The sequence below is a fragment of the Chanodichthys erythropterus genome, chromosome 16 (genome assembly GCF_024489055.1).
Source record: "Chanodichthys erythropterus isolate Z2021 chromosome 16, ASM2448905v1, whole genome shotgun sequence".
NCBI lineage: Eukaryota > Metazoa > Chordata > Actinopteri > Cypriniformes > Xenocyprididae > Chanodichthys > Chanodichthys erythropterus.
This window is the reverse complement of record NC_090236.1, coordinates 15,545,774-15,571,155: the sequence shown is the minus strand read 5'-3', so window position 1 is coordinate 15,571,155 and position 25,382 is coordinate 15,545,774. Positions and strand designations below refer to the sequence as shown.

The following is a 25,382-nucleotide window of genomic DNA, read 5'->3' as shown; positions in this document are numbered from 1 at the left end:
TCCTCTGCTCTCATCCAGAAACGATCTCCAGCATATTCAGTTGTCAGACACGACTGGGAGTTGTCAAACTTCAGACGGGACCGGCTTCTATGGTCAGATGAAACTAAAAAAAGCTTTTTGGCAGCAAACTCACCAAATGGGTTTGGTGCACAAAGTACCCCATGCCCACGATTAAATATACTGCTGGATCTTTAATGTTGTGGGCCTATTTTTTCTGCTGGAGGTCCTGGACATCTTGTTCAGATACATGGTATCATGGATTCTAGCAAATACCAACAGATAAAAACCTTCTAGTTTCTGCTAGAAATCCAATAATGGGCTGTGGTTGGATATTACATCAGGACAATGATCCAAAACAAACATCAAAACCAACACAAAAACGTGTCACTGAGAACAAAATGAAGCTTCTGCCATGGTCGTCCCAGTCCCCTGACCTGAACCCTAAAGAAAATGAGTGGAGTGAACTGAAGAGAAGAAGCACCAGCATGGATCTTGGAATCTGAAGGATCTGGAGAGATTCTGCATGAAGGAATGATCTCTGATCTTTTGTCAGGTGTTCTCCAAACTCATCAAGCATTATAGAAGATGACTCAGAGCTGGTATCTTGGCAAAAGAAGTTTGCAAAAAGTTTTGAATAAAAGGGTGCCATTAATCGTGGCAAACGTGTTTTGGAGAAAAAAAGATTTATTTCATAATGTAATTTTCCCCCCACTTTCAATTATTTTCCTTCAATGAAAGGTTATAATTTTGTTTATTTTTTAAATCAAAGACCAAAAGGAAAAACAATGCAGATTTATTTTCACAGCTGCCTTTGTTTATAATTACTAAGGGTGCCAATAATTGTGGAGGGCAATGTATGTCTTAGTTTTGCTGTTGTGATGTTTCCACATTTATTCATCATCATGGAAAGTCACTGTTTCAGACTGGCCATGTTTTAATTAATATCTCAGACACCAGACATTCACTTAATCTTGCATTGCTTTTGAGTTAATGACAAGTATGGGATCAATCAAAATAAAACACTTAAAAAGATTTTTTTAAACTTGATTAACACAACACTATGGATCATGGTATTGCGGATGCTTTCACACACCATTATAATACAAAACACGACATGAAAGCAGGTTGTTTTCAGTGCAACATATGGTCAAAAAAAAAACAAACAGACATGATGTATTTTTTTATTATATATATATACACACAATATTTATTCATACAATATTTATTATTATTAGTAGTAGTAGGATGCTCTGTATTTGACTTAAATAAATACAATAATTAATGTATTAACGAACATGAACGAACCATGAGCAATACAGTTGTTCATTGTTTGTTCATGTTAGTTCACAGTGCATTAACTAATGTTAACAAGATTTGAATAATGTATTAGCAAATGTTGAAATTAACATTAACAAAGATTAATAAATGCTGTATAAGTGTAGTTCATTATTAACTAATGTAGTTAACTAATGAACCTTACTGTAAAGTGTTACCATATATTATTTATACATATAATGGAAGTCACTGGGCACCAATATTGGTTCTTATGATTCCCAATATTCCTCAGAATATCTTATGCTCCACGGAGGAAATTTGAGTCATACTGGTTTTGAGCAGGTGAGCAAATGATGGTGTTTTCATTTTTGGGTGGACTACACTTTTAATGTATTATAATCTATCAGTACATGACAGATATCACAGATACAAGTAAATGTGCATTTTCACTTGTGTGACTTTAATGATAATTCTACCTGATTTCCAGTATAATATAAGAAAACAGGAAAACGTATATAGCTTGGTGTTGATAAAGGGAATTTGAGTTTTACTGATGGGACTGTGGAAGCAGGTAAACAATGACTATCTACAAAATAAACAAGAAATTAAGGATGACAATACTCTCACCAGGCTAGCTTATAGACATTTTATTAGGGCACAGATACATCTGTTGTCAACACACTGCAGTACTAGTCACCGAATGACAACAAGAATGACAACTAGCATAGGTTACTCGCTCGTTTGCTCTGCTGAGTCCTTTTTATCTGAATGCCTGTAATCAATCAGGCAAAATAGCTCAGACAATTTATCATATAACACAAATGATGCAGTTTTGAAAACGTGAAAGGTTGTAGTCGAAGCGTAACATCGAAGCTTCATTACCTTTTCGAAATAATTCATTAAACAATTTACGATTTGAGAAGCGTGCACTAATATTTTCAGTTCCATTAGTTTGTGCATTGTCTCAAGGACACGCCCACAATAGGGGAAATTTCATGTATAGCTACCGGGGTTGCCAAGTTTTCACAACAAAACTCGCCCAGTTGCTACTCAAAACTAGCCCAATCGTGTTTCAAGGAGGTGTCCCCCCCCCTGAAATCATGTTCCGGGGATATAATACACATTTTGGTGGGTTCCCCTGCTAAAATTTGCACTTCACGGATCACTTGATGGACAGCGAAAATCTCCAGTTAAGGACGAATGAAAATATATCTGTGCTAAACTTATGCTTAGCCTCTAATTTAAACACTGGCGAGTGAATTTTAATTTATTAGCCGATGGCTAATGATAGACATTATTTAGTTGCATATGCAAGTGATTCACTATTTTTGGAACACATACCAAATACTTATTCACTTTGGAAATTCAAAGAAATATTTCAAACACTCAAATTATGCTGATATAATTTTTAATATATAACAATTCAGTTGTAATAGTCAATATTTCCAAAGAAATAAATATTCCCCACAAATAGTCCTGAAAACACATTATTTAATCAAAATTGCTGCAAGTCCTTTAGTATCAGTCAACAAATACTTTATAAAGTGAAATCCAACAGTATGAAATTTATAGATGGTAAATGGGTATAATAATAATAATAATAAACCTGGTGCAACTTTTTAACTGTTTGGCCCTGATCAGCAACTTATTTTTTAGTCTTCATTGTGACCTTTATGAATAAACGAATAAGTGACCATTTATTGTTTGCAATGTATATTTTTTTGTAATCACCATTAGTATTTAAAACCACCTGATGTTAAAATTTAAATTCTTGAGCTGAATTGATCAGAAAACAATCCAAAAGACCAGCTGAATGACAAACAACTGTGTATAAATGGATATTTATGTACGTGTGAATCTAAGGTCGCTAGACCCTTGTGTTATCTGAGCCCGAGCAGAACTGTACAGTGAGAGGGGCTCTGCTCAGTCATGTTTGGGAAGAGGACATAAATATAGTGGCTCAGCAAACACTGCTTACATATGGAATGCATATGTTCTTCATGGATGATGCTCCTCATTTCCCCAGTGACAGCCTGCCAGAGAAGACAAATGCATGCATTACCGCTGAGGGAATCACGCTGACATATGGGCATCAATATAAACAGAAAAGAACACTTAACAGAGTTTAGAGCAAAACATCAAAATGTGTTTGGTCCACTGAGTAATGGTTTAAGAGAAAAATGTTTAAGAGAAAAAGAAAAAAACAAAACAATGTGAGACTAGTAGGGGTGAATTCAGGTTGGTTGGGACACATTCCAATGGCAAAAAGTGTCCCAATCAAACTGAATTCACCCTATTAACCCTTTGATGCATAACATGGGTCAAAAATGACCCGGCTGAGTTTTTATTTTCTATTTCTTTGCAAGAAATTAATTTCATCATTCAGTATTCCAGGTATTCCTCAATTACCTTGTTTTTGATCATAAATCCTCATTTAAAATTTTTTCTTTCTTATTTTTTTAATAAAAATAATTTTTGTATCACTACCCTTCTAATGCGCAACATGGGTCAAAAATTACCCGTAGTCATTTCCTATGTAATTTCAATAACGGTTGAGTTTCTTTGCTGAATCTTTAAAAGAAATGTATTTTATCATTCATTTATTCCAGGTATTCCTTTAATATCTTGTTTTTGATTGTAAAAAATCATTATGTTCATTTTTTATTTCTTACTTTATAAACAAACACAGTTTTTGTTTGTCTACATCAATTTTACACACGGGTCAAAAATAACCCGTATTCATTTTCCATGGTATTTCAGTCAAGACTGAGTGTTTATTTGCTGAATCTTTGAAAGAAATTTATTTTGTCATTTATTTATTCCAGGTATTCCTTAAATATCTTGTTTTTGATTGTAAAAAATCATTATGTTCATTTTTTCTTTCTTACTTTATAAACAAACACAGTTTCTACATCAATTTTACACACATGGGTCTAAAATGATCCATATAGAAATCTTTAATATTTGCAAATTTTTGCAAGTAAGAACATATTTACTGCAGACAACTGTTCATCTGCCATACATTTCACATCTTAACAAGGCTACTTTTGTATATTTGATGGATGCAAGTCTTATTATATTTAATATATTATTTCATAATTTTTTATTTTTTGTCATAAATCAATGCAATTGGTCACCCTTCAAGTCTGTCAGTGGTCCTGAAAAGTAACAGTTTTGGACATATACAACATGGGTCTAAAGTGACCTGAATAAGTTATTACTTTCTATATCGCATATATTACAATAAATTAATTTTATCATTCGTTATTCCATCTAATACTCAAACAATTCCTTATTTTAATTCGTCCTTTCTTTTTGAATATGTTTTTTTTTGTGTGTCATTACCATTCTAAAGGCCAAAGTATACCTCACTTTTGTATGCATATGTGAGGATCAGCATACAGATTTTTGTAACTTTTTATAATTTCCGCCGGATTTCTGTAACTGTGTATGTACAACCTGCACATACACATTTAAATTGCGTTTGTGCGCAAAGTAAACTTTCAGCTTTTTTTACAGTGATGTCATCATCCACCTCAGTTCTGTTGAGGACCAACCGCTAACACCCTAGATAAAAAAAATCAAAAGCACTGTTGATCGATTCACTTATTATATATTTTCACTGTTGGACAGAAACCTTGTTCAAAACTGTTACTTTTCAGGAACACTGATAGATGTAAAAAGTGACCAGTAGCATTGGTTTATGACAAAAATACAAATTATGAAATATAATATATAGCCTATTATATGAAATATAATATGACTTTCATCCATCAAATATACAAAAGCAGCCATGTTGAGAGGTGAAATGTGTGGTGGATGAATAGTTGTCTGCAGTAAATATGTTCCTACTTGTGATAATTTGCAAAGGTTTCTATATGGGTCATTTTTGACCCGTGTGTGTAAAATTGATGTAGAAATACAAAAGCTGTGTTTGTTTATAAAAAAGAAAGAAAAAATAAAAACAATGATTTGTTAAAATACAAAACAAGATATTTAAGGAATACCTGGAATAAATGAATGATAAAATACATTTCTTTTAAAGATTCAGCAAAGAAACACTCAACTGTTATTGAAATTAAATAGGAAATGAATACGGGTCATTTTTGACCCATGTTATGCATTAGAAGGGGTTTTCATAGCTTATGCATCAAAGGGTTAAAGGGATAGTTGCCCCAAAAATGAACATTCTGTCATCACTTAAGTACCCTCAAGTTGTTCCAAACCTGTATGCGTTTCTTTCTTCTGTTGAACACAAAAGAAGAAATTTTAAAGAATGTTGGTAACCAGACAGTGACAGTAGCCATTGACTTCCATAGTATTTTTTTTCCTACTATGGAAGCCATTGGCTACCGTCAACTATTTGATTACCAACATTCTTTAAAAAAAATATTCTTTTGTGTTCAACAGAAGAAGGAAACACATACAGGTTTGGAACAACTTGAGGGTGCGCAAGTGATGACAAAATGTTCATTGTTGGGTGATCTCTAACCCCTTATCATTCATGTAAAATTTGCCTAAAAAGGCATACCCAAAGTAAACTGCATACGGTTTTTGAACCATTTGGAGTATATGTATGGATTTGGACTCTTCTGAAAGGTATGTGTTCCGCGGGCAGCACAGTGGAACTCTAACAGGTTAAAGGGTTGAGTTCACCCAAAAATTAAAATTCTGTTATTTATTATTGCCGTTTCACACCCTTAAGACCTTCGTTCATCTTCGGAACACAAATTAAGATGTTTTACTTGAAAATCGGTGGCTTCGTGACGCCTCCATAGGAAGCAATGTCACTTCCTCTCTCAAGATCCATAAAGGTACTAAAAACATATTTACTTCAGGAAGCATCAGAGCACAGTGAATCAGTGTGTCGAATCTGCTGTTCGGAGCGCCAAAGTCACGTGATTTCAGCCGTTGGCAGTTTGAAACGCGATCCGAATCATGATTCGACACACTGATTCACTTGTGCTCCGATGCTTCACTAAGCAGTGTTTTGAAATCGGCCATCACTAAATAAGTCGTTATTTTTGGCACTCCAAAAATATTCTCGTCGCTTTATAATATTAATATTGAACCACTGTGCTCAAATGAACCGATTTAAATATGTTTTTAGTACCTTTATGGATCTTGAGAGAGGAAATGACATTGCTTCTTATAGAGGCCTCACTGAGCAATCGGATTTTAACAAAAATATCTTAATTTGTGTTCTGAAGATGAACGAAGGTCTTACGGGTGTGGAACGGCATGAGGGTAAGTAATAAATGACAGAATTTTCATTTTTGGGTGAACTAACCCTTTAAGGCCCATTAACACCAAGAACAATAACTACAAAGATAACTATAATGATAAGTATATTAGCATCCACACCAGCAGACGATATTGTTCTGTTCATTCTAATTTTGTGGCCTGGCCTTTAAATGTTTGAGCACTTAAAAGCAGGATGAATTCTGATTGGTTGTCAATGTTTTTAACATTCATCTTCTGGAAAAATTTATTTATATAGCGCTTTATACAATACAGATTGTTTCAAAGCAGCTTTACACTGATAAACAGGAAACTGATGAGTCAGTAATGCAAACAGAATTAAATCCTTCTGTAAAGCAGCTCTAAAAAGACAATAGTAAACAGTCATTATTCAGTTGAAATCAGTTCAGTGCCGATTCATTACATCAATTATGAAATGAGTTCAATTCAGCTATAAAGCGGCTCTGGAGAAAACAGTGATGTCATCATCCAGCTAAGTTGAGTTCTCATCCGATAGTGTCAGTGTAGTCAAATCAGTAATATTGCTGATATTTAAGTGAAAGTAATTCCAACTATATTGTTTCTCTCTGCCATTATCAATATAGTTGTGGTGTGGACTAGCTATTCTATATTTAGAAAGATTTTTAGAACTACATTTCTATTGTTTTCGTTATAGTTATTGTCCTTGGTGTGAATGGGCCTTTAGACTTAGTTAGGTCAAGTTTTTCTGCACTGCTCTCAAATCACAGAACACATTTCATGAAGGGACTTTCCCTTTTTATAACTACAGCTATGAATGTTTCAGTTAGTTTGTTAACATCATGCTTGATTGAAGAAAGAAGACAAAATGTTTATTATGTTTAGCATGTTTAGTATGTGAGGAGCACTGGGATCTTACTTGTCAAAGTAGTTGTCCTGGAGGTTTAAAACAAGGCTGTCTGCACTCAGGTACACCTTGTTCTGAGAAGTTGCCACCTGGTGATAAGATATAAGATTATGAGACAAGAGATCATATATATGTGCTAACTGTCTAAGATATAACTTTGGGGTTTTTTGCAATTTCTCAGAGCACTGCACGGTCTGACCTTGGGGAGAATTTGCTGGGACGTCCACTCCTGGGAAGATTGGCAACTGTCTAACATTTGTCACTTGTGAATATCTTCCTCACTGTAGAATGATGGACTTCAAATTGTTTGGAAATGGCCTTGTAACCCTTTCTAGATTGATCAATGCTGACATCTTTCTTCCTTGACATTGAGTTAACACAACTGAATGCTCTAGACCAGCAAACTGCAAAAACTTTTGCTTTTGTAGAGTTGGTCAAGGGCATTTCATTAGGAGCACCTGGCTGCTACTTTCCCTCTTAATTTCTATGGAAGCAGTAAGGGTGTACTTAGTTTTTCCACACATGGCTTTTCCATTTTGGCTTTATTTTTGTTAGATAAATAATGACAGTGTAATATGCAATATGTAATATGTGTTGATGTTCATCTGAGGTTGTATTTACCTAATTTTAAGACCTGCTAAGGACCAAAGGATTTTTTATTATGTCCTGATGATATGTAAAACTATAGAATTTAAAGAGGGTGTACTTTCTTTTTGTACACACACACACACACACACACACATATAAACCAGATTATCAAAGTCACAGCTTAGATTTAAATATATTTATTATTAAATCTGATTCTGAATCATTGAATTGTTGGAGAAACTCTGCAGGGCATTTGTTCTCTAAGACCGCTGTTGCCTACCCCTGTCCTAGGGTGAACTCAGTACATACATACGAAATCATTGTATTTTAATGGAAAACTATGTCAGTGATGCTGTGGCGGGGCATGATTTTGAACAGCTGGAGTCGTGGCTGGGCACCGCAGACAGACACCGAGTGGTACCGCCGGTGTGCATACAGTCATAGAAAACAATCAATGTGTTGGAATTTTAAAGATGTGGCACTGTGTGGAGTTTCTCTCAGTGTGTGGCACTCTTTATGTTTTGTTTTGCCAATGTTTAAGGATCCTTTTACAAGAAGGGCACTAAAATGATGCCGTGCAAAGTGATAGCATTTGGCAGGTGATCATTTCAAACTCATCTACATATATGGCCTTTTTATGGCTTCATTAGATAGGACAGTGAGGAACAGGATTGGCAAAGGACCTCGAGCTGGGAATCAAACTCGGGTCGCCAGAGGCACAGTTGCACTATATGTCGGAGTGCTGCCCAAGAGGCAATCGGCTCCAACAGCTTTTTTTATTGCATACTAACATAGTATGTAATATGTATACTGTGCAGAGTACAGATGGAATACCCAATCACCTACTATGTTGGTTTAATTTGCATTAATTTCACCTCACTAGTAATGGAAGGTCAAAGTATTTAAAATGCAACAGTGATTTTTAATATCTCTTAACTCACATGACTAGACTTCCAAAAGTGAAGACATTTTTAAAAGTTTAAACAATTTTTGTTCACTTATATGCAACAAAATGTGTTTATATAGCACACTACGCTTTGAAAATTTGTTAATGTCTATTGTTTCACTGTTTTTAGTAAGAAGCACAGTGTAAATGAGTAAGCTGTAAGTCATGTGGCCCTAGTTTTCATGTGTTGCTCATGTAAGCTGTGGAACTGGCAGTAAAGTACTGGGCTGTTAGCATGTACTCTACCGTCCAAAAGTTTAGGTCAGTACAATATGTTTTTATAAATATATTTTAAAATGTAATTTGTGCTGCTTAATGTTTTTTTCAGGATTCTCTGAGTTATAGTTCAAGAGAACAGGATTTATCTGAAATAGTAATATATTGTTACAGTTTGTTACGTCTTTACTGTCAAGTTTGATCATTTTAATGCGCTCTTGCTATATAAAAATCATTGATTTAGATTTTTTTTATTATTTCATACTGACCGCAAACTTTTGAACAATAGTGTATGAACATCTGCTAATGTGAGTCAACGAAATTCAACCAATGATTTCTTTTGTTTGAAGTGTGTCTTACCGTTTTGGCGATATTTTGGGCTGCTCTGATGCGTCTAAGTTTTAGGTATCCAGGGTTCTTCGTAACCGCTTTACCCAACTGGAGTGCACAGAATAAAAACAAAGGAAAATTACTCTGTACCCTTGGTTGAGCCTTTGTTTACCGTCAGCAGACAGCCATTGACCTGCAGCCCATTTTAGAAACAGAATTGCATCATATCAGCAGGAAAGAGTGCAAAAGCAAAGTCATGAAGACACTAAGACTGCAAATGCTAGAAAATTACAAACAAATTGAAAGAACAACTGAGAAATGTCCATAATACACAAACAAAAAGAGAGAACAAATGCTTTCAAATGTGTTTTGGTTGCGGATAGCTTGTTAAGAATGAGGGGGCAACAGTTCAAAATAGCCTAGATGTATGACTGCAATGACTGTGGCTCAACTAAGCAGTGTTCATTAATTATATCTGATAATTACAGTCATTTACCACTCAGATCTAGAACATAATAACAGGGAATAATGATCATATGAAATGGGTGCTTGTGGATGCAAATAGTGCATCTGGGACATTTGAGGGTAACCACGGAAACCCCCTATAAGCCTGAATAAAACAGAGATTGTTTCAAAGATTATCAATATGTGTGAGTGTCTGTATGTCAAAGTGGAATAGAGAAAGCTGCAGCAGCATACCAGTTTAGCAGCCTCAGCTTCACCCTCTGCCTGGATAATTTTCTGTCTCTGGTCCTGTTTGGCCTTCTCTACATAGAACTGAGCCCTCTGGGCCTCCTGCTGGGCTACACGGTAACAAGAGAGAAAGGTTATTTCATAGAAAAATAGCTCACACATAGATATTCTCCTTTTTCAGGCCAACCTTTGTTCATTTTTAAGTGGTAAAAATACAGCAAACAATAAAACATTTCAGTGCTTACACAAACCGTTTATGCAAGTTGTGTATATTGTCGTTTGGTCAATAGGGAATACTGATGAAATAACTAGACCAGAGTGCCCTCTAGTGGAGAGCATTAAGATAAGCAAATATCATTCTTTCAAGGATACACCAATATAGGCAATAACCAATGATAAAGGTGTAGTTATTTTTCTACAATTGCAACTCAGAATTTCACAAAAAAAAAGTAAATTGTTTATATCTGAAAATAGGCCTTTATGATAGGGTTGAGATCAAAGTGATTTAAATGATATTGGTGTATTTTAAATATTTTTTAATTAAATAAATGCATCCTTGGTGAGCATAAGAGACTTCTTTCAAAAACATTAAATATTAGCCCAAATCTGTGAATGGTACTGTATATTGCATTAATACCTTATACATAATTAAGACAATTTCACACAGAACACCCGAAAAAAAAAAAAAAAAAAAAATCTTATTACAGCACAGGTATCATACTCAAAGCACTAGGGTCTGCCATGTCTCAGTTAATGCTTTCCTTGTGAATATTATATTTATATATTTCCTTATGAATATGTCTTTAGTACGTTGGGTGTGTCACATGATCTATCTATGAGATCTCAGCTGCATCGGAGCAAGAAATGGGTTTTCAACCAGTACTAGTAAAAGCATTTAGTTTGTAAAAAATGAATTACAGTGTAGGAAAAATTGAAATGACACTGAAAAACTTGACCAACATTTGTTTATATGCCAATTGGTTTAGCCAACGCCTATATTCCACATCTACAAATTCTATACACATCATAAAATGTGCAATTTATAAATGTTTTATGTAACATAAAATGCGGCAAAACATCTGGCCCCTCTTATCAATACACAGAATGTGGCATTAGACAGGTAAATATAAGACTTTATTATGAAGAGGCTCGTCTCATATATCCAATGTAAACAAATCATATCAGTTGACTAGGTACAATATAATTTTTGTTAGTTTAGGAAGCTTAGGCATGCTTAGTTTAGGGTGCTAAATTCGCTGCATTCTGTTATGGATTAGACAAGATGCATTTCAGTACTACTAACCAACTTGTTTGGCCTCCACAGCAGCGGTGTACTCTTTGCTGAAGCTGAGCTCTGTTATGGCCACGTCATCCAGGATGATGTTAAAGTCTTTAGCTCTCTCGAATAGATCTCTCCTTATGAGTAGTGACACCTGACCACCAAAATAAAACAACACAAATAACAGCTAAGCTGATTTTCTCAGTAACTGATTACCTTATTTAAACCAGCAACAGGCATGCAGATAAGATGAGGTCCAAAAGTGAAATTGCTTATACGTATGCTATAAGTTATTATATTAATATTATACTATTTAATACGAAGTATGAATGTCCTAGTATTTGCTACATCCTTCTTTTGCTTTATTGACAGCAGCATTTGAGTCCACAAGCTTGTATAAATATCATGTTACCCAACATGATTTTTGATAATGTTCCAAAGAGAATCTTGTGCTTCATTGAAATCCCATATTGTTTTGTGGACTTTTGGACCCCACTTCATGAAAAAACATGCAATAAAACTAATACAATTTGATCACAAGTCTTAAATTTTAGACTTGTGACCAAACAAGTGAATACTTTAATATTAATTATTTCATGTGTGTTCCAGCCATCTCCCCGAAGCATCAGGTGAGAGTGTGTGAAATAACAGCCCTTCGTCTTAAATAACTTCAATTCAGTAATAGTAGTTAAATCTTATTCTCTAATACAGTCCTGCAAACTCTGGTCTGGCAAAAAAAAAAAAAAAAAAACAACCCTCCTCAGCTTGGCACGATTTCACTGTCAAAATAGCAACTTTCGCCAAAAGCCAATGAGTAGGCAGGCATGCTAACAGCCTGTAGCCTTAAGGCTGCAACACACCAAACAAATATCAAGAGACTAGCAGTGTTGAAATTCAATGGTGGTGTCACCTCACATTGCCTGCAACTGGGTCATAGAGTTATTTGAACACAACAAAGACATCAGCCAATGGCCAACTAGCATGTACGCTCTGGGCCCCCATACCAGCAGGTGGCAGTAGTCTGTATTCGTCATTCAAAAGGGGAATGTAAATACACAATTAGGGCTCTCACGATTATGAAATTTGGCTGACGATTTAATGTCCAAGAAATTATTGTGATTATGACGTTTAATTGTTTGTTTTAGGGCTTTGTCATACATTTTTTTGTGTGTGTAAGTGTGCTTTGTTCATTAAATAATAGTCACAAACTCTTGTGATTAATTGAACTCAAAGTTTCACTATTAGTAGAGAGACACTGCACAAACGCAATATACACATGCACAATATCGCTCTCTCCCTATCTATCTCTCTCTCTCTCTATCACTAATTCATTCAAATAAAAGCAATCTTACCAAAATGCTTTATCTCAGTGTCTGATTTAAAGTGAGCAGAAAGCTAGATCTAATCACCCATAAACAAAATAACTAAATGTAAGTTATCCATCCAGTCAGCTTTAACGTGTCAATGCTGGCAAATGACCAGTACCGCTACTACCTATTTGCAGAGTACGCATTCTGCGTAAGCCACCCCCCAATCGCTCATCTAGCTTACTGCAATGTGTCTCACAACAGCTACCGAGCAAACGCACAGAGTAATGTTATAACACAACTTTCAACACACTTTCAAAACATATTTGTAGTATGATTCTTTTAGTATGATTGATAATTCATTAGATAAAGTGACCTGTATCAGTAGTAATTCAGCACTTGTGGCTATTTTATTTGAATGAAATAAAATAATGTGAATTTAAGTGATCAAATGCAACCATAACAAAGTTCAAGTTCAGGGAAGGAGGTGAACATTAAAAGGGATAAGTTCACCCAAAAATGAAAATTTGATGTTTATCTGCTTACCCCCAGCACATCCAAGATGTAGATGACTTTGTTTCTTCAGCAGAACACATCGCTAGGGGTAAGCGGATAAACATCACATTTTCACTTTTGGGTGAACTATCCCTTTAAATGTAAATTTAACAATAAAACATGCAAAAACAACAAAGCAAAAGGAGCGGCAGCAGCTGACTGCGGCATATAAGCATAATAAAAACAGCAACGTGAAATGTATGATATATGAACATAATTTCTGCCTGAGTCCCATCGGATTGCTTTCCATCGGCTACGGAGGTGAATACGACAACTCCCATGATTCCATGCTCATTCACGGTGTCATCAAGTTAAATCTTTGTTATTATTTAGAAAAAGCGACCTCTAGCGCCAAAACTTCAAGTAGTTTAATTCGAGGGCCGGATTATCTTCATTCATGGCATGTTTCTCCTGTTTTCCTCATCAGTCTTTGTTGGGAATGTTGAGGCCGTTTCATCCAATTTAAAACTAGTTTAATCATCGAGTGAGTTGTGGATTGTTACTGAGAGGTGTGTGTCAAATTGATATTTTTAGCTGCACTGCCAGGAAAAAGAGGAGGAGGGAGGTTGGGGTGCCCTCGGGCCGGATGAAGATGATTGGCGGTCCTGATTTGGCCTGCGGGCCGCCAGTTGACGAGCCCTGCTTTATACTGTACCTGGGCTCTCTGGGTGATCAGTTGAGAGGCATTGAACTTGGCCACCACGCTCTTGAGCACCTCGTTGACAATGGAAGGAAGCACACGCTCATCATAGTCTTTCCCCAACTGCTGGTACATGACTGGCAAGCTGGAGGCACTGGGCCGAGAGAGCACACGAAGACCTATGTTCACCATCTGAAGATCTGTGATGGACAGAGTCACATGAATTCAGAAGGTGCAGGTCACAAGCAGCACAGCCTTAATGTGCTGGTTATTGATGAGAGCAATGGTGAGAGACAGGGTATGTTGCCCTAACAGCAGGCAACCTCTTTGAAGATTTTATCATGTACATTTATAACATTTATTGCATTTATGACAATAAAACATCTGGTTCAAGGTTACCTTTGCTTCCAGTGAGGGATGAAATCTTCCTTGGCCTGGCTCGAATATCATAAATGATGGGGTACTGGAACCACGGTATCCTAAATATAAGACATACTTCTTAAAGGAACAGTTTACTGCAAAAAACATACTTTTTGCATCATTTGCTCTGTCGCATGTTGTTCTGACCCATATCATTTTCTTTCTTTTGTGGAGCATAAAGTGAGATGTTAGGCAGAATGCCTGACGTCCTTTTTTCTATACAACTAAAATAATTTGTCATTTAAGCTTCAAAAAAAAAAAAAAAAAAAAAAGTGTCTTCTAAAGTCATACGATAAAGAAAGTTTTAAATATTGAACCAAAATGAGATTTATGAGATAATGGGAAGATAAAAGTTAACATTTACACTACTGTTCAAAAGTTTTGGGTCAGTAAGATTTTTTATTTTTAAGAATTTTTTTAAAATTTTTATTCAGGATGCATTAAATTGATCAAAAGTGACAGTTAAGACATTTATAATGTTAACTTATAAAAGATTATTATTTAATTTATTTTTTTTATACTCATCACAGAATCCTGAAAAAAAATTATCATGGTTCCCAGAAAAAAAATTATGAAGCTTCTTTCCCTTTTTGAAGCTTGGCAGTACATCATCCACTTTCCTTGCATGGACAACAGAAGCTTGGATATTCGGCCTAACACCTTTTGTACTTTATGAAAGGGAAAAATTGACATGGAAGTGACTAAATGTTGACCAATTCCATTTTGAAGTATACTATTTCTTTTAGGGTGTGTTCACACTTGGCATGTTTGGCGATTGCTCTGTTAGTTCGGCTCATTTGAATAAGTGTGAACGTTACAGTCTTGGTCCACTTCAATAAAGTGCAGTTTGAATTAAATATGAACGCAACAAGGACCAAAGACATGTAAATGAACCAAAAACAGGACATGATGTCACCCTAAAAAGGACAGAATGCTCAAGCATACCTGTTTTTCTCATCATAGTCGTGACACTGCCCATTACAGTACACAAGCATCAGAACCGCGTCTCCTCGCAGCAGACCTTCGTTTGTGTGTGACTGCTGCTGTTTTGACTCCTTTACACATTTTTTAATCTCTTCACAAGTTCTTAGCTGGTCAAAATACCATCATATGTAAGTTACGCACATACAACAAGCACATTTAGCCCAGCACACAGCACTGTTTTGATGTTGGGTATGTTCCGTCTCAAAATATACCAACCAATCAGGTTATGAACGTATCTCTATGCCTTAAGATTCTTTAGGTTCAGTGTTAAAAATGTCAATGTGAATGCTAAGCGGACAAGGACTAAATTATTATTTTTTGGTCCAGACCAAACGAACTGAACTACAAGTGTGAACACAGCCGTGGGGCATACTCACACTAGGCACGGTTGCCTTGTACCCAGCTTGAGCATCAATAAAGTGAGAACCAAACCTGTTATAAACCTAAATATATACAAATTAATTGAAAAGTGTACTATCCAAATAGCATTAGAAAATGTTTGTTGTTGAAATGATGACAGTGGTGCATGGACAGTAGTGCACATACAAGTAGTGTTATCAAATATACGGGTACCAGTTGGTAACTATTTTTACAAGCGTTGAGCATTGTAGCCAATTACAATCATATCTGGTAAGCGTGTGAACACAAAGGCCTATCAGAGGTGCTAGTCAGTAAGTTAGTCAGAATCCTTTTACCGCTGAAAACACACAAGGTTTTGTTTTGTTCAACACTAGCTGCACACTCGCGAATCCTTTCATTATAACCAACAAAGTGTAAACATGATGTAAATAAGAGATTCACTGTACAATTAAGACAGCTTTTTTTATTATAATGCAAGATTTTTTAAGAGTGCAGAATTCAGGGAGCTTGCACTTTTGAGTTTGAAAGCCTTAATGATTATAAAAGGAGGGCTCTTCACTTGCTGCTCAGCCAGTACACTGCAAAGATTGACAACCGTATTTAAATGCGCAACTGAATTGGAAACTGTGACGACTGACAGTGATAACCAACAGACAAGACAAAATGCAACAACATTTTATAAAGTATTTAATTCAATAGTTTTTGCTCTGGTACCAAAATTGGTAACAAGAATTTTGGTACCTTGACAACCCTACATATAAGTAGTAGCCGTTCCGTTCACCAGCACGGCTAAGGATCAAACTACATGCCTAAAGTGCCTGTAGATCCGTGCCCACCTCTTTAAGCGGGCCAGGGCATGATTATTACACAAGTCAAACGAACTAGACTTTGGGGGTGACTAGGGGGTTCAGATGGCCTAGTGTGAGGAAACTCCTATTATTATAATGAAATCTCACGGCTTGAATGACAGCCATTGTGTTTAATGTACCTGAAGTGCAATCCTTCTGAAAGCACAGTGTCCATCTGCATGCCTCCAATTCTGTTGAAGATAATGGCTCTCTGGCCACCCTCCACTACACACACACACACACAGCAAAACACAATTAGTTATTAATCTCCCAATAAAACATGTTTGAGTTTAGAACATGTGAGCATAGGGCTGCACAATTTTTAATCGCGATTAATAGTGTGCAAAATAAAAGTTTACAGAGTTTTAAAGACCACAGTGGAGCTATATACTATTTTTGGCAGCTGTTACTGAAACATTTTTACAAAAAAATTCTGATTTAACTTTGAGATTTGAAGTATAGATATAGCTTAGATATTTCCAGCACTACAATGACATTCTTAATTCTGATAGAAATGCAAAATCAATCGGTAGTTATTAATAGAATAACGAGACACAACCCTTTACATTCAATTGCGTCTGGTCCCATTTATTTATACACGTTTACCTCAGATTTCATTAGATAGAATATAAGCTGTGCTGTACACAGGGTTTCATAATTACCGAGGTCAGAAAATGTAGTTTACTAGGGGGGTACAGGGGCATGCTCCCCCGAGAAAATTTAGATTTCCCTGGAGTACAATGTACATATGTGCATTTTTAAGACGTTTAAAAGGCCAACAAATTGGATAACAATAGCTTTAAAAACATTGTCAACAATTACATGCATGCACAGTTTTGAGGCAGCTTTAATTGCATGTTTGGTCATTTCATGACTTAGAACACCGACGGCCATTGCTCATAGTTTCTTTTGCGCTTTATTTATTTAAGCTATAATAAAGTAATTTTTGCACATGCAACTCTTGAGTGCACGCCACGAGCACAGTATAGCGGCTGATTGGACAGTCATGTTCATTTTTCTGAGTTTTACTAACATCTTCTGACCGCAGTTCACTGTTGTTCAACTGAAGCTCACTCGTTGTCACCTGCACCTTTTCCGCGGGATGCGCTTCTGAAAAGTGTCCCGTTTGTTGTGGTGGTAAAGAGACAGTTCTATATAAACGCAGCATTTTATTTGGCGATATTTTAAAAAAAGATTTTTATTTTTGGTATTTTATATGCTCTGTTGGTGGTTTGTGGAGTAGCATCACCCAGGGGGGATATTTTTTTATCCCCACCGGGGATAAAAATAATTCAGCAGAGGCAGGGATGCATAGATCAGAAGGGGGGAAATCCCCCCCGTCCCCTCCTATAAATCGCACCCTGGTGTTATGTGTATAATAATTATGTATATATAAATATAATTATTATATAAATAATTATTATCCACATAATAATTACACATATATTACGTAAACACAGACTTTTATTTAGCACACGATTAATCAAGATTAATAATTGTACAGCCCTACGTGAGCAGATAAATAATGACAGAAGAATTATTATTTTGGGGTGAACTTTAATTCATTATTTAAAAATGACCATGCTTTGTATGTGATCCTCCTTTATTTTTTCAGCATGAGTTTTACCTGTGTATGTGGCTTCTTTGACCCCGTAGGCAAGGGCTCCGGCTCCGATAAGCAGCTTCAAGCCCAGCCCAGCCCCTCGAGGGCCAGACCCCATCCTGCCAGCAATCTGCCTCAGCTGCTGCAAAAAATTCTGAGAACAAACACAAAGTCAGACTTTTCAAATACATATTCAAATGGTTATTTATATCTTATATCTACTAGACAGCATATCATCTCAATTTAAACATGCTTGATCCTCCTCCTACTAAAGTATAGGTGTTATGTTTAAAGAGACTTAATGATATAGAAGTGGGAACTGTGTAGATGTATACATCAAATACTTTAAAGCCTTAAAGCTTATCTCAAGCCAGTTTGATTCAACTCCGATTAGAAAGACTTTTGGGTAACACTTTACAATAAGGTTCATTAGTTAACTACATTAGTTTGCATAAACTAATAATGAACTGGACTTATACAGCATTTATTAATCTTTGTTATTGGTAATTTCAACATTTACTAATATATTATTAAAATCTTGTTAACACTAGTTAAAAGGTACAATCTGTGATATTTTTTCCGCTAGAGGTCGCTAGAAGCCTATTCAAAACAAAGGCGTAGTTTGATGACGCCAAGTTTTAGAGCGGAAACTTGGGACATGTGGTCTCCATCTCAACGGACGGTGCAAAAGAATAGGGATTGGAGTCTGGAAGAACTTATGTTCGTGGATGTGATTATTAACGTTACTGTAGTATGAAGCAGAGCAGGAGCTGAATGAGAAGCTGGAGCGATTGATCAACACACGCCTCAAGAGCAGCGGAACTTTTATTATGACACAGTCGCCGGTGCCGCTTCCGCTTTTCCGGTCATTAGTTTACGGGAGCTGTCCTTGTCGACAGAACCAGCGGCAGATGGTAAAAAGTAATTATGTTCCATAAATAAGTAACACAATCCACCATAAAACATGCAAGAAGTAAATAAGGAACTGCTTGAAGCAAGCTAGTGGTTTGCTGGACGCGAGACTCTACTTCCGCATTTGTCCACGGCACTGTTGTCATGTGGTTTCTACGTCAGTAAAGGCGGTAACAAAGGTAACTGACGTCATTGACAGGCGACTGCACTGCCCAGTAGGCGTTTCTCAATGTCAAGGAAGGATCCTCGGAAGCCAGAATTTAGAGGATGCTACGTCATCGACATCCGTCAAAGGACTGTTCCAATGTCGAGGATCCTCGGAATTTCAAACAAGGACTGAGTCCTTCATTCGAAAAATATCCCATACACAGGAAAGGATGCATATGTGTAGCCTTCGCGCTCTCTAATCACCCACAATCCTATGCGCACAGCTTTGCAATCTTGTTCAAAAATGTTTAAAAAAAATGTTGGACGTTAGGCAATATGCTTTCAAATGTAAGTATGTTTATGTTACCAAACATTTGTTATAACTGTAGTAAATATGTCAGATAAATAAAGTTTAACGTTTAAATGCCAGTACAAATTACTACCGTATTGATATTATAATTATACAAATACAAATTACGTTATTGATGGCTAACTGAACCGGACCGTCATTTAACAATTGGCTTGGTTGCCGTTGCAGTCACCGGCATTTCTTTTATAAATAACTAGTTAAGTTGTCCAAAGTAATTTAACGTTAATATTATACCATTCACAGCGTTATTCATAGCTTTCTCATCTTTTTTTAACAGCCCAGATAGCATGTAGTAATCGGCCCGAGCTCGGCTGCCCCGCGGCGCATGTGGCTCAGAATCGGCATCGGCGCGTATTAACCGGCCCGATTGTGGCCCGCAGCTCACTCTGGGACATGTATATTTGTTACGGCTGTAAAGCACCGTGCCGATTCCTATTCACTGTAACTGGCCCAACTCTGGCTATAGAGATCTGTGCCACTTCTGGTAATGACTCGGCTTATGTTGATATGCACTCACAGATGGTTACATAAGCAATAATTAAAATTGTCTTAAAATTGACAAGGGACCAAGGAACAAACGGAGGCGTTATACGTCTCCGTGTAGAAAACAAGCAGCTGTTTACCGGGGGGTAATAACTAGGGTGACCACCTGTCCCGCTTTGCGTTGCACCGCACAGCATTTTGACTCAATGTCCCGCACGTCGCATATTGAGAAAATGTCCCGCATTTTCATCAGTCTGTTGGTTTTCACTTATAATATTAAGAAAACGTGCATGCGTTCTTTTGCCTTTTAAGAAAGCATTTTATTTATTCTTTTTGCTGCGTAGTTTTTCACCTACCAGCGCTTCGACAGAAGTAACATCCCAACAGCCCTTTTTTAAATCCGATCCAGTGGTTGAAAAGAAAGGAGTAAACACGGTCACTAGTTGGTTGTGACGGCTGTCAATCCAAATGTGGAGCGGAGTCGGACTTGGTCAGAACTGTTTCAAAAATAGGGTGACCAGGCCGGTTTTTGGTGTTCTGTCCCCGGAAATGTCCCCGTTTTACATATTGCTTAAAACAACCCGCATATACATTGCAAAAAGACCGACGAGCGTAGGCTACAGCAGCCTGCTGGAGAAATTGTGTAGTGATCATGTTCTCCAACAGAGGGGGCTGTGCAGCTACACTTGGTCGCGCACGCGCCTCTAGTTCATGAGGAACGTGATCTGGATCTGATCTGGACCAGAGCAAAGCGCCATTATCGTAGGGTGACCAGACGTCCCCGTTTTCCGGGGACAGTCCCGGTTTTTGGTGCTCCGTCCCCGACTGGAGCTGTCCCCGGAAATGTATATTATTTTATTGTAGTAATTGTTTGGCATCCTACAACACCTAAAACGATATAGACTTTATATCACAACTAAAAAGAAGAACTAAAAACCCTCTTTAATGTCCAGGTACAAGTTAATGCTGTTTCTTTGTTCAATTTGCACACTGTACATGGGTTGAAAACTCTTAATTTTGAGCTTCCAAAGTGCACCAGATTGATACAATTAACCTTAAAATGTACAAAATTTTCTTACAGGGGGGCATGCCCCCGGACCCCACTAGAGGAGGTATACAGAACATTTTACAAATTCCAGTGGGAAATAATAATGTAGCCAATTTAGCCAACATTTTGTCAACTTTATTCAAGAATACTACATCAAAGCTCCTTTCGTATCAGTAAAGCTGTTAACAAAAAATGAAAATGTCATTGGACAAAAGTTGTAATTTCGTACAGTATAAACAGCTCAAGAAAAATATTCAATTCAATAATAAATGTTGCAATTATTATTTGTTATTTATCTCATATTTTGTAATGTGATTTTTCAAAATAGTGTAATAGTTTAAAAGTTTTTTGTAGTTATGCCTACTGGCTAGTTATTTTGGTGAAATGTATTAAAACCAGACCAAAAATCCTATTAATAAAATTAAATAATAATAATAATAATATGTATTAATGTAAAATGTGAAACCCACAACAATAAAAAAATAAAAAATGTACTGTCCCCGTTTTTTAATTAACAGATAATAACAAATAAGATTTTGGTGGTATTTTGACCACTCACATAGGAAATGTCCCCGGTTTCCATTTCAGAAATCTGGTCACCTTACATTATCGTCAAATATCAAAATAAACATCGTTATCAGTTTCAAGGTTAGTATTAACTATTCATACTGTTTGTATGTTTTATAACCGGTCCTCACAGGGTGTGAGATTTTTTTGCACAATTTTAAACGTCCACATTAGTTCCGTCACAACGCAGCAATTTCCACACACTCTTAGCTACATCACGTGGTGAAAGTACGCTCTGATATGAATATAAAATAAAATACACATACTTTGTGCTTAAAATGGGTCTAAAATGCAAAATAATAGTAACAAATATTTATTTCTGTATACAGTAGCTAAAACAGCTTGTGAAAATTAAAATATTAAATTCTGTAATATTAAAAAATATTTGTTAAATGCTGTTAAATAGGCTATTTATCTTCTAGACCTATTTATGTTGTTTTATTTTTGTAATGTAATGTGCTTTTGTAAAGTCATACTAATGTTATAATTATATAACAGGCATATTGTTATGAACTGCTTCTACAGTGGTTACTATTAATAGTGTAAAAGTATTTTTTGGTGAATTGAATTAAAACCAGAGAAAAAATACTAATAATAATTATTAATGTAATAATAGCCTATAAAGGAACCCACAACAATTAAAAACAAAAACATTCAAAAATGTATTGTCCTTGTTTTTTAAATAGATAATAACAAATTTGACCACTCAAATAGGAAATGTCCCCAGTTTCCCTTTCAGAAATCTGGTCACCTAATTCAAAAATAGTTATCTGCATGATGCCTGATGCCTTTAAGGTCGGTGATATTTAATTTAAATGACATGTAAAATAAAGACATACATTGTGATGTAATGGTGTTTTCTGGAAGGGACTAAAGAACAAAGTATTTTTTTATAAGCTGAAAGGTATAATACAAATGTTTTTATTATGTTAGATAGGCATTATATAACAGCTTCAGGTTGTGTTTTAGTGTTGGTAACATGTCCCACATTGTCCCACACAAACTTAGCAATCGTCCCACATTTGGTTTGTTTGATGGTGGTAACCCTAGTAATAACGCAATGACGTGCACTTGCTAGTCTGTTCCATTTACGTGTTCTCCGAATGCTAAAGAGGAGCCTCGCCTAGCCTCTGAAGGAAGTGACTTGGAAGGACCAGTCCTGCCAAGGAAGTATCCTTGACATTGAGAAACGCCTCATGTCACTGTTTAGAATGGGAATTTTCTCATGATTTACAAGTAGTTGAAAACATTAGAGATACTGTTTGTAATCAGCTGGACAAAATATATAACACTAGCCTAGTGGTTTTTGGATATTTTACTGCAAAAATTGTACATATTGTACCTTTAATGCATTGTGAACCAACATGAGCAAACAATGAACAACTGTACTTTCATTAACTAACGTTAACGAAGATTAGTAAATACAGTAACAAATGTATTGCTCATGGTTAGTTCGTTAATAGATTAACTAATGTTTATCTAATGAACCTTATTGTTAAGTGTTACCCATTTTTGTTGTGGTCTACAAAAAGATATGAAAATTGATCAAATTTGATAAGGACTCCTAAAAATGTTATTAGTGGTTTTGTACAAGATACAAATACCCTTCTGATGAGTAAGAATTCAGTGAATAAATGAATGTGGGATACGAGTACAAGTAACGTTAATGCAATTCAAGTGTGCCAAATTGACCTTGTCTAGGACAAATGATGGCCAACTTTAAAATACTGTTATAATAATGTCACCATATCACTGAAACAACCTGTGATTTTAGAGTGAGTTATATCAAAATAATTATATTTCAGTGAAGGTCACACACATAAAGTTGTACAAGGCTGCGTCATAGTGGCATAACTGAACCCTGCAAAGCTAGCACACTACTAGCATAGCTTTCTTTAAGACATAAATAAACCTACACAATTAAATGCAAATTACTAGAAGACAGTTATTTAAAATGCCGTTATTACCTGCAAACAAAATATGTATATACATTCCCAATACCTTCTTTATATTTTTTAATATTAAGTAACTTACTCCGGGATCTTTACTCGCCATGCTGTCCTGTTCTCGACTGCACGTCACTTGTGACAAACCAAGCACATGATGTAGTAACGTTCCGTCCTGGTTTACGCCATGGCACCATGGGAGTTGTATTCTACTGGTGGAGCTGTAGTGCAGCAGTGATATGAACGTGATTTAACCCGCGAAGATCTTTAACAAAGCTTTCTTCAGAGACTTTTTCTTTCGTAGTTGGATGAAACTTTAATTACATGTCACTTTTGGGTCTGTTTGTGAGAATACACGAGAGTACTTGAACGTGTCAGGATGTGGCAATAAAGAACTATTGTTTACTTTACGTATGTGGTCAGTGTAGGGCAGTGGTGTAGTCTACGTGATACGCAGGTATACGCCGTATACCCACTAGGAAAGGTTAAGGATTTCCGTATACCCACTTAAAAAGCACGAGGATTCGTAACCATCCAATAAATCACAATAAGATTTGTGGTTTGTTGCTTTTGACATGAAACAAAGTCTCATATTTCAAATTCTGCCCATTTTACTACGTAATAAAAAACATAAATACCGTTTTGGCGCTCTTTAATATGTCGTGACCGCTGTATCGCCTCATCAGTTCAACAGACGCGGCAGCGTGAAGCGCGTGAACTGGTTCTCTCTTCCGCTTTAATACCAGTTACAGCGCGAAATAAACATGAATAAACTTCTGAAGGTATGATAAAAGATACAGAACAACTTAATGAAATCCATATCATGTTTCGTGTATTCGAGTAATCAGTGTTTCAACCGCGGAAAGACGTTACAGCTTGTAAACAATGTCACGTAATGTCACATTTAGGCTAACATTACCTCAGAACAAACTTATTCAGTGACCATAAACTCATTAGTCAGCTAGAAAAATGAACTCTAGAGAGGAGCATTTAGCTAAATATATGCACCATATTACATTATAATTTTTAATATTCTTAAAAAGCCTATATAGCCTAATGCATGTTTGAATAAATCTGTCAAGTTGACAGCCACCATTTAAATGTTTTATATTTCAAAAAACGAAATGGAGTAGAAATTAAAGTGAGCTATTATAACTTTATTATTACAAAAAAAAATCCTTAAGTGTAGTTTAAGTTTGTATGCAAATCAGTTAATTTTAACCTTCAATATTAATGTAGTAACGGATTTCCATGTATATTTTACAGCATTAGTTGAGATATTTTGGAAATTTGCCATATACTGACCTGATATACAGTATAGCCTATCCAAAATAACTGATATTGAATCCAATTTCAAGTTAGTGAATTGAAATGCATAACTATGATGACAGACTGGCAGGAAATGGTGCAAAACAGTCCAAACAGGGTGATATTGTGACATACTGATAATCCTCATCTTTCCATTATTGTTACACTCTAAAAATGCTGGGTTAAAAGCAACCCAAGTTGGGTTGAGAATGGACAAACCCAACGATTGGGTTGTTTTAACCCAGCACTTGGGTTGTTTGCCCAACGTGCTGGGCAGTTTTATTTAACTCAACTATTGTTTAAAAATGACTGTGGCTGGCCAAAATGAACCCAAAATTGGTTGGAAATTAAAAATCAGACAATTACTAGAGGCAACAATAATAATCAAAAGGTGATCATTTAATAATAAACTATTTAATAAATGTTTATT

The 25,382-nt window shown here is 36.0% G+C and overlaps 1 protein-coding gene across 1 annotated transcript; it reads right to left on the bottom strand.

Annotated features, from left to right (window-relative positions):
- Positions 1–1,232: 1,232 nt before the first annotated feature.
- On the bottom strand, positions 1,233–23,931 carry phb2a (prohibitin 2a). The gene is made up of 10 exons (XM_067362313.1): positions 23,733–23,931; positions 18,196–18,325; positions 16,709–16,793; positions 14,356–14,435; positions 13,972–14,156; positions 11,479–11,608; positions 10,182–10,285; positions 9,513–9,590; positions 7,415–7,491; positions 1,233–3,308 (listed from the first exon to the last, which is right to left on the bottom strand). The coding sequence occupies exons 1-10, from the start codon at positions 23,751–23,753 to the stop codon at positions 3,290–3,292; spliced, it is 909 nt and encodes a 302-aa protein (XP_067218414.1). The 5' UTR covers positions 23,754–23,931; the 3' UTR covers positions 1,233–3,289.
- Positions 23,932–25,382: the final 1,451 nt, after the last annotated feature.